General features: G+C 45.5%; 1 protein-coding gene across 1 annotated transcript in view; it reads right to left on the reverse strand.

The window, feature by feature from the left end:
- Positions 1-6,501, reverse strand: part of LOC119460987 (uncharacterized) — a 36,881-nt gene extending 30,380 nt beyond the window's left edge. The window contains exons 1-4 of the mRNA XM_037722155.2: positions 6,174-6,501; positions 5,962-6,034; positions 3,504-3,735; positions 824-950 (exon numbers count right to left, since the gene is read on the reverse strand). Of these exons, the coding sequence (XP_037578083.1) occupies positions 824-950; positions 3,504-3,735; positions 5,962-6,034; positions 6,174-6,225 (484 nt within the window). The 5' untranslated portion in view covers positions 6,226-6,501. The remainder of the gene's footprint in view (positions 1-823; positions 951-3,503; positions 3,736-5,961; positions 6,035-6,173) is intronic.
- Positions 6,502-13,973: the final 7,472 nt, after the last annotated feature.

The following is a 13,973-nucleotide window of genomic DNA, read 5'->3' on the forward strand; positions in this document are numbered from 1 at the left end:
ATTTCTCTTGAACTACAAACAAGTAAAGCCAAATTTCTTCATAATTTGTCTAACTCCCTGCAACAAATTTAAGAGCTTTAAGTGATTATTACTACAGCAGGGTTTTTCTCAGGGCCTACGAAGTTAAGCAACACTTTTTTCTTTCAAACCTGAGCACATGCAGGAATGAGTACAATGCCCTTCAGTGAAGATACTCTCGAAGAGATTTTTTTAATACTACCTAGTACTAGTAAAAACAGCTTATGACGTGTTCCTCTGTCCCCTTCCCCCCTCAACGTGATGTTTCCTCTCGACTGGGACAGCACCGGTAGCAATGCCCTGCCCATTGTTGCTTTCTCTTTTTATTCTTTAGCCGTAATGTGCTTGGTTGGCGTCTGACAAAGGTGTTCGAAAGTAGCATACTAGTGGTGACAGGACAGCCAAGATGGGTTCACTACTGCCACTTGCCCGTTTGGCAGAAGATTGGAGAGGTGAGCATGCATTCCCGTCACTTGGAAGTAATTTATGGTCATGCACAATCATTCAATGGCTGTTGCCTATGGTCTATTGCACTACTTAAAACATCATTGATGGTAGCAAAAAGAGAAGGGAGCTCAAAAGTCACAGGAAAGAACAAGTAATCTATTATGCAAGATTGTAGGTCCCTGCCACATGCACAGTGGAATACTTGGCTCGCATGTTCATGGCATAATTGTTTGCAGATTACAAATATTTTCTTACTGTGTTCAAAAAGTGTTGCAGTGTCTCTTTAAGAGCGGATCGTGCTGTATCCTGCTCCTCTAAGGAATGGTAAACCGAACAAACAGTTGTCATTAGCACTTACTAACTGCTTCCAGACTGCCAAATTTTTCAAGTCTCTCCAACAGCTTGAGGTGCTTCCGCCCCTTCAAGTGCTCCTCCTCCGTCTCTTGGAATGTTTCTTTGCACATGTCACAAGTGTAAGACAGCTCCTGAAATGTGAAAGCCCTTGAGCATATTTCAGGGACAGGGTAATGATGCATCAGAAATGAAACAACACAAAGCGCAATGAAGGAACAGCAGATGATAAACAGTGTATGAGACAAGGCCCAGCCCATCATCTGCTGTTCTTTTGCTGCGCTTTTCTAAAAATTCATCAGATATTAGAAAGCTTTCATATGCTCTCGAAATCACTAATGTTAAACCCGATAGAGTAGAACCTCGTTGATACAATCCCATTTCATACGATTTCCCGATGCCAATGCTTGCGATCGAGAACACAAAAAATGACCCAGCACACTTACCAGTGGCGGATCCAAAGCTGGGGGCGGTTGGGCGATCGAAATGCGTTCTCAAATGAGCAAAGGGCGCTTGACTGGACTGGCATTGTTACATACTCAAAAGGGACATTGCGATTGACACGACAAAAGGAATTCAGCGGTTCGCAACCAAAGATACCAGACAACGAAGGTTAGAGGTTGTGATCTAAGTAGCTTGCATAGGTTGGGTCTTTGCAAGCTTAATTGCTGAAGATTGCTACCCTAGTGCTTTTATAACAAACCTGTGAACCTTGTTACCACAAATGGACATATTTGTTCTTGTATAAATATTGTTTTGCCACTGTACTTGTTGCTTTTCGATTCTTCTGTTTTCGTTGGTTAAAAATTGTCGCCTGTTCCAATGTAGTGGTATGTTTATATTTAGGAGAGATTATTGTAGTTTTAATTCTGTCTACATATCTATAATATTTTAATTTTGTTCTCCCAGAGTTTACTTGTTGTCCATGACTCATGAGTGTTATACCAGTGTCACACAACTACTTCTGATCGCAATCAAGTCCGATCCGGATCAAAATTCTCAATTGTGATTGGCTCCCTTGCACAGCTTGCGCGAAGGAGCCAATCACGACCGAGAAATTCGATCCGGATCGGGCTTGATCACGATCAAAAAAGTGCCGTGTGACACAAGTATTACTCTACTTCCCTATAGGCAAAGTCTCAACGCCAGCAGGGTGCTTCGCGTGATGTCACCAGGATAAACGACAGCCCTAACAAGACGAGAGCCAGCTGTGTATTGTGAGAATGGAGGGGGGCTCGCCCATTATACCACTGAACCATTTACGAAGCTTCCATTCTCCTCAGTGCCGTGCAGACAGCAATTAGGGGCAGGCGTCTTCAAGCGAAAGTGTCAAATTAGAGAAAGTTTCAAGATTTCGGAAGAAGGAGCACAAGACACCAACACCAGCAGATGTTCGATATTAGTATTATCTCTTGCCAACACCACATGTGAGCAAAAATTAATATTCTTTGATAAAATCACTGCCTCCAATTGCATTCATCAGAGGAATGCAGCGCAAGAACTATCAAAAACAACAGCAAGATCACCCGTGATATAAATATACTTTCCTAATCTGCATCAGCTAATTCAGCCTTGCCTGAACAAGTTACCTTGAACAGCTCGATGCGCGTCCAGTAAAAGGGTTGCACTTCAAGAGTTAATGTGTTTGTGAACGTGGCTGCAGAATTTAAACTTTAGGGTGATTTACACCAGAAAACATAAGTGAAATACCAGACTATCCATTAGCGTTCAACGTGAATCCAGAAGTGAAAGGTCTACCATCGAAACCAAAACCAGAACAAAGGTTAGTGGTCCACCGATGATCTAGAAAAACATTATTAATAACAGTCTGCCCAGTCGCTGTGGGCACTGGCCTAGGGTCCTAAGTTTAGCAGTATGGTCCAGACATTTGAGTAAATGTCCACAGTCCCAACTATAATGCCTTACTGCTAGTTGGCACATTCATCCCTATTTTCTTCTGTTGCATTGTCATAAATATGAAGGCAGTGTTATTCATCGTTCCAATTCCATTGTAGGCCCTAAACGTTCACAGTAACTTTATCTGTATGAATAGCTGTCTTAGCTAGGCAACTATACTGCACCTTTCGTGTTGTAAATTGAGACATGGTAGGACAAAAAAAAATTGTTCCAACTTTGTTACACACAGACTGGCAGGTCCTTGTAGGTCATCGCCCCCCCCGCCCCCCCCAAGCGCCAGTTCCAACTTAGTCTATTCAAGAATTGGCGACCTAATGGCAGCAGCAAGACACCTGGGTCGCAAGACCCTACGAGAGTCCGCTCATTAGCTATGCCTTTCTCTGTGGCTATCATCCAAGCCATAAATCAGCTTGCACTGGATAAAGGTTGTTTTCGTGCCCCTCGGAATAAATGATGTGCACACACAAAACACTGATCTGACAACAGTGTCATTCATGGCAACATGTGGCAACTGAAATGCATTTCTAAACAGTAGAAGCCTCACCCCTCAAGAGAAAAAAGAATTATAGGGGTTTTATGATCAAAAACCCCGATCTGATTATGATACACGCTGCAATTGGGGACTCCCAGCATTAGTTTTGACCACCTAGGGTTCTTTAACATGCACTTCAATCGAAGTACAGAAGTGTTCTTGCATTACACTCTCATCACCCCCCCCCCCCCCCCCGAGAACAGCCATCAGGAAAGTAAGGCTTATATAAGGTACATACACTTTTGTTTTCAGCAGAGTTCTCCTGTGTTTCAGCACCTGCACACTCTTCCTCTGCTCCTTCAGCAGATGTCAGAACTGTTTCATCTTGTTTTTCCTCCTCTACCATTTCAGTTTCTCCATCAGCTGGTGCAGTTGCTTCAGCCTGTTCCCCCTCGTCAACCACACCTGCTTCAGCATCAGCACTGACAGCACCCCCGTTCTGTGCGTTCTCATACTCGTGCTCCAAGGGCCTAAAAGATTGAAAGAATGATAATGTTAAACTGCCATCCCGCTGCACATGGTTTTAGTACACACAAAAAAAAAGAGAGACAGATGTGATATGACTGTTACAATGAAAGTTGCAGCATTAGGAGGGCAAATTTCAGTGGAGTAATTTCGACTGAAGAAGGTCATTAGGTAGAATGTGGGCTTTCGGCAGCAGCAGACACAAGCATACTTTTCCACTGGAATGTTGCCCCTGAATATAAAGTGCAGGTGCTGCTGCTGTCACCTGTGCTTTTGACCAGGTGCTTGCATGCATTTACAGAAGTCCAGAGTTCTCTTTAGAAAGGTCTACATACTGTACATGCCTATATTGTGCTTTGTACACTATATACACTAGTATGAAAAAGGTAGCCCAGAGATGAGCACAAATGGTGCCTCGTTATTATGACCCTTGTTAATATGGATGGCTCGATTTATGGACAACTTTTGTACGCACCCAACCTTTCCAATGTATTTGGGCCTCATTAATGTGGGAACTGGCAGCCTAGACGATGGACGGGGAAGAAAAGCACAAAGCTTGTAGAAGCCCATGTGTTTTTGTCACGCTAATGTGAGCGGCAATGACACGGACAGTATCTTATTTAAATAAGGGAAGCCAAAAGCCCCGCTCACAATGGCGCCAAAAAGCCTACAACATGCCGGTGGCGGCAAGGCATGTCATTGTTGGCACAACCGCACTGGTCAGCATATCTTTCGCCGCAACAGTCACTTGATAGCTTCAGTGCTCACCTATTTTATGAAGTGTTTGTGCTTTCCGAGGCAAAAACTGGGACTTCTACATCTTCCAGTTGGTCTACTGGCATCCTATATATACACAATAGTATGTGGAGACAGACAAGAAGAGCAGTTTTTCCTCTTACATGCTAACTTCGTCAACATGCTGTAGCTGTCGCTGTACCGCAGTCCCCCTCTGTTGAATTCACTTTCTTTGAGTGGTAGCTCCGTACGGTGACAAATTATGGCGCACATGGAGTGATTCGAAGTGCACAGCAAATTTTATTGCGATAGCAATTATATGGACACTCAGAAAGGATTTCTGCCGTCGGCGTCGTCGTGCGGCTCCGTAAGACGTCAACGGCGATGAAATCGTCGCCGCGCGCCGGACGCGAGTAGGGCGCGCTTTCACGGGGAGCGAACGCACGGCGGAGGACAAACGCGCGTTCTGCGCCGTGCTCCCTGAAGGGCTGCAGAATTAAGCGTCTTTTTCCTCCTTTACAATCACTATATAGAGAGGGCAAACGCGACTTCTTCCGTCGCGCGAAAGGCCGTGGGGGGACGGGAGGTGACGTTTAGCTGTGGCACCCATGCGTACTTATATAAAAACGTTGCGACGCGAGAAGGTGGTAAAGACTTCCGACGCTGCTCGACGAGTTTCCCGTTCTGACCACGTCGAAAACCTCCTAGCCGCCCCAAGAGGCCCTGGCAACAGTAACCAACGCCGCGCGCGTTCGGTGCGAACGCGGGAAAAACGGCGACCGAGTCGACAACAGTTTTGCGCGTTGCTGGTGCTGCTGCATGTCTAAGTTTATACAGCTGATAAAACTACTATCCTTACTCCGTATAGCTCTCTGCTAAGTTGCTGTCGCAATTGATGCTCCGCCTTTCGGGTGAAACTGCGATTTTTTTCTTTAATAGCGGCGATCAGAATAATGCGATTCGCGAGTCAGAATGTGCAGAGACAAATTTAACAGCACGCCAAGGTTTTTTTTTTTTTTTTTTTTCTCAGACAAATTATATTAGCTCTTTATCAAGATACATTATTACGAACGACCCGCTTTATGGACAATGTTGGTAGGAAACTGGCGTGTCCACATTACCGAACGACAATCACGCTGCCAGAAAGAATTTGCGTTTGGGCTTGTTTTGTATTCCGAAAGGGCACAACACACATTCTGTCTTGCGTTTTTCGTGCGCTAGTCGGCTAAAATCGCTGCCCATTTGCGCACCGGTGAAGCAGTCGCATGGCCTTCAAAATTCTCGGCTCGACGCGGGAAGTTTCATACAATTTCCTCCATCGGCGCCTCGCACATTCGGGCCACGATGGAAATGCTCATAAAAGGAAGATACATCACGCATTTGATAGTTCTAGAAACTTGATGGCCACAGGCTGGCAAATGGAGCGTTTATTATGCACTGCGCTTTGTTTACCTGTGCCCCCACCCCTTTTATTTTTAATGTTAAATGGAACTTACGTTTGCTCAAGCGGTGTCTCATTATCCCAGTCCTTCGTGTCCGTGACGTCTGCGGTGAAGTCGAGGTCTCCGCCTATTCCAGAGAACGAAAGACGACAAGCAAAGCTAACATTTTTCACTCGATTCAGGCCTAGCAGCCGGCGCTGCGATTAAGACCAAACATTCTAAGGGAAGCACCGCAATCGTAACACGACTGCAAATATATTCCTCACCGGTGTCGCAGTTGCCTGCCACATCTCCTGCTTCAGATACTTCAGCCGACATTGCGCGCACGAACAGCACGAACCACAGAGCACCAGAAGGATAGCTGCCACCGCAACGGCCACCGGCACGAAAGGATATCCAGTCGAACGCGCAAATAGGAAAAAGAAGACGGTTGTGGATGAACGAAAATAGAGGGGGTCAATATTTGAGACTATAAAACACACAAAGGGATCGCTGCAACGTGTAGAGAAAAATCGAAATACGACCAAGATGAACTACAGTACGCTTCGCTACTACGCAATGCCTCCTTTGTACAACGATTCGCGAAAGCGAATCTTGTTGTTGGATTTCGTTGGCTTGGGACAGACCATAAGGTGGATGCTTAGCCAATGTCATAGCCAAGCTAGGGTGGCTAGAACCACGACCTACTGAACTACAGACCTGCACAGATCTCCCTACTCCAGCATGCCTGGTCTAGTTCACACCTTTTACCGCTAGGGATAGAACATACGAGCAGAGTGGCGCTAGTTATAACCTGTTCGCTGTCGTCTGCTTCTGCGATCTGTTCCAGCGCTCGTGCCGCTATTTCGGCAGCCCCAGATCGTTTACATTGTTTGTAAATGCATAAATTCACGAAAATAAAAAAGAAAACAAAATTTGCGAATGATTGCTTCTCATTTCAATCACGAGGTACAGTATCCCCACCGGAAGAGCGGTGCAAGAAAGGAAAACAACGAGTACAGCCGGCAGACGATAACATTTCCTCCCGTTGCCTTCGCAGTAGAGGAAAAAAATATGATTGCCAGAAGATTCATAGGATAAAATATAGTGCAATGGAATAATAAAGAAATACAATAATAAAGAACTTGATATATTGATATGAACAAGGACATTTAAAGGAATCACGCAGACGATATGTATACGCAGACCACACACAAACTGCGTGAATCTGCAGACGCTGCAGAAGGCATGTAACAGAAGGCATGTAATTAGGGTTGGTGAATTGCGAGCGCTCGCTCCATAATTTCGGCGGCCGCTCCAGATCGACCAGTGAAAAACGCCATATGATAATTCTAGGGGAAGCTCTTTGTTTGAAGCCAGGACGGGAGTATTGCGGACTAAGATGTACCGAGTCAAGTACCAAGGCGCTGTGTGGTGCGTGTGGAGAAGAAGAGGAAACGGCTGAACACCTCATACTTTTCAGTGCAAAGCAACGGGGCTGATTTTTTCAAAGCATTGGGGTTTAGGGACAGTGAAGGCAAAATAGACTTTAAGCGGGTAGAAATAACCAAACAGAGGTTATCTGATTGGTGGCTAAAATCAAGGCAGGGGTGAAATTTCACCCAACGCAAAGTACAAAATATCTTAATAGTCATGGCTAGGTGGCGTATGCCACCGCCCGATTTAAAGGGTTCAGTCTCACCCATCCATCCATCCCGAATGAGCGGCCCCGCTTGCCGTCCGGACGCTTGTAACGTCGGAGACCCTACCGCAGCTGCATGGAGCTTTGACTGGCGGATACTCGGTGGTGGTAACACTGAGATATAGTACACTGTAACTGAGATTATTCTCCACCGATCTATTGTAAATAAAATGGAAAAAGAGCGGCGGAAAGAATGCAAACGACGCAATGACTGTACATCGAGCAGGCGACAGCTATTCAGAGTGTGAGCTCGCCTCAGCCAACGTTCATTGCCCGGAGATTCAGAATAAAGCGATGGCAGCGCCGCCACATTTTCCGCGTTTTTTGCTTCACCCTTGGTGCTTGCAAAGGCGTCCGCTGTAGAGCACTGCACGGGCCTGACTTTTCGGCCCGAGCCCGGGCCCGCTTTACGAGGCCCGAGCCCAGCCCGGGCCCGTAATACAAAGCCCGAGCCCGGCCCCGGGCGTACATGACCGAGACCAGCCCGGCCCGGGCCCGTGGTTCCAAGCCCGAGCCCGACCCGGGCGTTTATTACTAAGCTTAGCTAGGGCCCGCGTGTGCATGACCAGGCCCGGCCTGTAAGAAAAAATTACTTTTTTGCTTACAGATTGTACCGTATCTGTCAGCCTCACCTTCTCGAGGTTTAATCAGCTGCTGTATATAAGCAATAAAAGGCCGAAATCTTTGTTTCTCCCACGGGAACATCAGCAATCCGGCCCATTGCCTGTGCTACTATTTTTCTGGTGGTGCGCATGCACTTACCTTGATTTGTACGATATAGTTCTATGATGTCACTTAGCATGCAAATATACAGGGCGTTTCATTTTGGCTGAAAGAGAGAGAGAGAGAGAAATTTATTTACAGAAAGGCAGAGAGGTCGGCCTGAGCTGTAACTTGCTCTGGAAGAAATTTTTAAAGATTGCCTGTGGCAGATAGCACAGTTATGATCCTTGATCTAATCTACTCGATGAGGCGGCCATTACTTCCACGAGAAATCAAAGCGCCTAATTGAAGAATTAACATAATTACGCTAATTAACGTTTTAATTAATTATTTTATGGCACATCTTTCAATCTACGAATTATAGCCGCCGAGTTCGCAAGGCGTATCCACAACGCAACAACATAGCAAGAGACTGAATTTTACAAGATCAACATTTGCTAAGAAAACGAAACAGGATTACATTATATACTCAGAACCATACACAAAGGCAGAATAATAATCACATCAGATACATTACAAGCGACTAAAGTGTCAGCTGAGTTCTTTCTTACTGAAATTACCGCCATTTTTGTATCTGTTCAAAGTGAATGGTAGGTAATGTATTAACGACTGATGTTTATAGAGTGTTCTGAAGTATGGAATTGACCATATCTGAGGATTTCTTGTGTTCGCATTAATGCGACGACGCTCTAAGGAGGCTAATTGTTTTATGCGGTTCCAAGCTAATTCTGACATGGATGGCCTAATGGATGGTCAAAACGCCTAATTGAATATTTAACATAATTACGCGAATTAACTTTTTTATTAATTATTTTACGGCACATCTTTCAATCTACGAATTATAGCCGCTGAGTTTGCAAGGCGTATCCACTTGGAACGAATTCTCAGGACTGAACCAGTTTCGAGATATTAATTTTCAATGTGTCCGACGAAATGCTTGGGCGTTCCAGTTAACTTTTTGAGGAACACGCTGTTTTATGCATTGAAGCACGAAAGTAACTGGCCTTAGCGCTAAAATAATGCCATAGTATCGACACTGGTAATAGTGCGATCGCAAAAGCGGTAACATGGAAATGATTTGAGGAGTGGTTCTTTGTATAATTTATTTTTCCTTACGCGGAAACAATGTTCGCTTTTGCAGAAAAGAAAAAAAAAATTGCGTAGCTTGCACTGGCGGCGCAATGCTAAAGAGACAGCGGAGATGATGGGCACCTAGCTAGTCCTGGCTTTTGGGCTAGACTAAGCACTACTAAGTCATCCCCAGCATTTCCCGGAATCTATTTATTATTGATTGATTATCGATTAGCTGTTAATTGACTATCGATTGTCTATTGCAAGATATTGGCCACGTATTTGGGATAGGCTAAGCACTATCAAGTTATCCGAATTTATTGATTATTGATCCATTATCGATTAGCTATTGATTGGCTGTCGTAAGGTATAGGCCACGTATTTGGGCTAGGCTAAGCAATACCAAGTCATCCCCAGCATTTTAGGGAATTTATTGATTATTGATCGATTATCGACTAGCTATAGATTGGCTATCAATTGCCTATCGATAGGCAATTAGTCCCCACCATTCTTAGCTAGACTTATCGAGGCTCAGCTTCGCTATTTCACAGGTGTATGTGCCATTGCGCTTGGACCCTTTCTGCACGCTGCCAGGATCGGCCCACATATTTGGATTCAGCGGACACATTAGGCCCGGCTGAAACAGCTCCGCTGTTAAAAATGAGAACTTCATCTGTTTTACTGTTTTCTTTGATAAGATATAGTCATCTGATAAGATATAGTCAGGAGAGCGGTGTGGATCTGAGAACAAACGGGGATAACCGATATTCTAGTTGACATTAAAAGGAAAAAATGGAGCTGGGCAGGTCATGTAATGCGTAGGATGGATAACCGATGGACCATTAGAGCTACAGAATGGATACCAAGAGAAGGGAAGCGCAGTCCAGGAGGGCACAAAAACTAGGTGGGGTGATGAAGTTAGGAAATTCGCAGGCGCAAATTGCAATCAGCTAGCGCAAGACAGGGTTAATTGGAGATCGCAGGGAGTGGCCTTCGTCCTGCAGTGGACATAAATATAGGATGATGATGATGATGACAGTCATCTTGCACGTGTCACTTCAGCTTGACACAGAATGCATTGAACCATGAAATGCATAACGGTCGCGTGTGCTCGAAGGCCTACTTAGGCCCTTCAATGGGCGGGCCCGAGTCTGGCCCGGGCCCGTGGCTTCAAGCCCAAGTCCGGCCCGGGCCCACGGCCTCAAGCCCGGCCCGGGCCCACGGCCTCAAGCCCAGCCCGGGCCCGCGGCCTCAAATCCGGGCCCGGCCCGAGCCCGCCGCCAAACGCTTCGGACGGCCCGGCCCGGGCCCGTGCAGTGCTCTAGTCCGCTGGACCCACGCTACCCTAGCCAAGGGCTAGTCAGCGCCTTCTCTACACCTTCTCTATTTAGAAAAAATAAAGGAGGCTTGGCGTATTCGAGAGGCGTCGAGTCGTTGAGTCGAGCCAACGCCTCCTAAATAATTATAAGAGGCGTTGGTCGAGCTAAGAATTCTGGTTTCGGTTTTGGCAGCCATCTCTAGTTTTCCGCACAATCGCAGCGGCGCCACTATTCCGGGACAGGCGCACGGGTAGGAGCGTTTCCTTGGCGCCGTCCGCATATTTCGTGCAGCGGCCTCGCTTCGCCTTTACATTTTATTGACGCGAGAGTTGTGCTTTGTTTCCAAAATATAAAACAAAATATTAACGCTGCCTGCAAGGATATCAATATACCCAGGAGTCGGTATTGGGCCGCTAATAGGCTCACATAGGCCAGGACAGCACACTTCAGCCACTGGTTTCGAGCCTTATGACCATCGTTCAAGATAACTGGCGAGTTCTTTATCGAGAGGCAGTACTGCTGATACAGTGGGCGCTTTTGTTGAGTCTGCTGATTTACTTGCTTTGCTCGACGTGCTTGCTTGCTGGTTAAAAAAAAAAGTTAAATGAAACTACTTACAAATGCGTGCCAAATGACATAGTTTGTATAACTATTTTATGCCAGATTTCTTTAGTTTCACCTTTCTAGGTTCATCATTTTCAGCTAAACACATGTATAATCAGTCAAGATTAATTAACCAAAATAAGTACTATAACACTAGGGTAAAAACTCCAATAAGAAATTGTAGGGTGCTCAGGAAACCGCTAATTCAGCAGCTTAGAACTTCCTACTTGTTACGTAATAATTCTTTAATTTTTTTGCATCGTAAAGAATGCTCGTGAAATACAAGGTGTGTTATAAAAGAAACCGAACTTTTGAAATGGCGAGCCAACCGGCAGAGAGAGGTGCTGCAGCTACTGAGCGGAAACATTGGAAATTTTGGAAACATCTCAACTCCTTGAGTAATAAGACTAGCCTAGAGCAGAGGTTTATAGTTACAGCTCAAGGTATTTGGCTAGAAGGAGATGAGGCAATGGAACATATAAGAACAACGATGACAGAAAATTTTAAAGAACGAAACATAGCATGTGCTCAATCAGGCGAGGATAGACTAGTTAGTGCAGTGGCTCAACTTGAACAAAGCGAGTGGGAAAGGGCAGAGAAGAGGGTTCCTAGTAGCACGTCGACAGGTCCTGATGGCATCCCAATTATGCTAATAAAGACATTGGGCCCAAAATCTAAGAAAGCATTAAGAGAGGCAGTGAGCAAAATGATAATGAACGGTAAAGCCCCCGACGGGTGGAGACTGAGCAGGATGAGCATGATATATAAGGGAAAGGGGGACAAAGCCAACATAAACAACTACCGTCCCATAACAGTGACGTCAGTGGTTTACAGTGTGGTGATGCAAATTATAAAGGACCGACTGCAGGCATGGGTGGAGGGAGAGGAGGTGCTGGGGGAACTACAAAATGGGTTCCAGAAACAAAGAAGGTTAGAAGATAATTTGTTATCATAGACGCAGTGTATTGAAATAGCAGAAAAGGAACACAGGCCCCTATGGCTCGCATTTCTGGATATCAAGGGAGCCTATGACAGTGTAATCCAAAAGGATTTGTGGGACATACTGGGCACTCTAGATGTGGAAGATGGACTAAGCAACCTTTTAAAAGTTATCTATAAAAGTAACAAGGTGCTTATAAAATGGGAAAATAAGATATCTGAGCCTATAGAGATACAGCAGGGGCTTAGGCAGGGGTGCCCTCTGTCACCTGTTGTTCATGCTGTATTTACAAGGATTAGAGAAAAAATTAGGAGCAGACTTGGCTTCAACCTTTCCTTTTTCAAGCAAGGAGAATGGATTAAACAGTCATTACCAAGGAATGATGTACGTGGATGACATTGTACTTATGGCTGACATCAAGGAAGACTTGCAAAGATTAATGGACATCTGTGGTAAAGAGAGAGATAGCTTAGGTTTGAAGTTTAGTAGAGAAAAATCGGCAGTCATGATCTTTAATGACAATCATGGCAGCAAGCATAAAATGCAGGAGATTACACTGGAGGTAGTGGATAAGTACAAATATCTTGGAGTGTGGATAAACAATGGGGCTGAGTACCAAACGGAACACGAAAAATGTGTAACGGCTAAAGGTAGCAGGAATGCAGATGTGATGAAAAATAGGGCACTGTGCAATTATAATAGGTACGAAGTGGTGAGAGAGATTTGGAAAGGGGTGATGGTCCCTAGTTTAACTTTCGGCAATGCGGTCCTGTGCATGAGATCAGAGGTTCGAGCAAGGTTGGAAGTTAAGCAGCGAGGGGTAGGAGAATGGATTAAACAGTCATTACCAGGAATGATGTACGTGGATGGAATTGTACTTATGGCTGACAGCAAGGAAGACTTGCAAAGATTAATGGACATCTGTGGTAAAGAGGGAGATAGCTTAGGTTTGAAGTTTAGTAAAGAAAAATCGGCAGTCATGAGCCCTCTTCTCCGCGGTGCTGTCCACGGCGCTGACACTGGCGTTGACGCTGGCGCTGTCCGTGGCACTCATCGCGGCGTTGCGGGAGGAGAATGAGAGGAGCGGAGCGCACGTCATTATACCGCGAGCTACAGTAGTGCCCCCCAGCGGAGTATGCAGCGCCTACCGTCGCGCCTCTAACCTAAGCTGCTTCGCATTATCGCGCGCGGAGCCGCAGGTGTTGCCATTCGTTGCGCAATCCGGAGAGAAGAGGAGCGTTGGAGAGGACGAATGCCGAGAGGAGAGGAGACAAAGAGAGGAGGGGGAGGAGGATGAGCATGCGCAGTGCGGGTGTGGACACCGCACGGTGGATGGATGGAGGGAGGGAGAGAGTGACATAGCCCCGAACATAAGCTGCTTCGCATCTAAAATGGAAGAAAAGATGGGAAGAGTGCATTGCCAGTAGAGGGGACTACTTTGAAGGGGACAACACTTAAAATGTACCATAAGCAGTAAAGGTGTTATAGCAAAAGTTCGGTTTCTTTTTGAACACACCTCGTATTTAAAAAGCATGCAGCATGCCTGCTTGTGTGCTGCAATTGCAGTGCTCTAAAACATACAGAATATAAACGAGCAACACATTTAGCCTCACGTGTTGCCTGGTCTGCTTATCGCTATCATGAACCACTGCGAGGGAAGCACATTGTTTTAGTACCTCAAACATTTTTCAAAGCCCAGGTGAGGAGTACGCATATAATAATGCAACAA

This window comes from Dermacentor silvarum, chromosome 8, assembly GCF_013339745.2.
Source record: "Dermacentor silvarum isolate Dsil-2018 chromosome 8, BIME_Dsil_1.4, whole genome shotgun sequence".
Lineage (NCBI taxonomy): Eukaryota > Metazoa > Arthropoda > Arachnida > Ixodida > Ixodidae > Dermacentor > Dermacentor silvarum.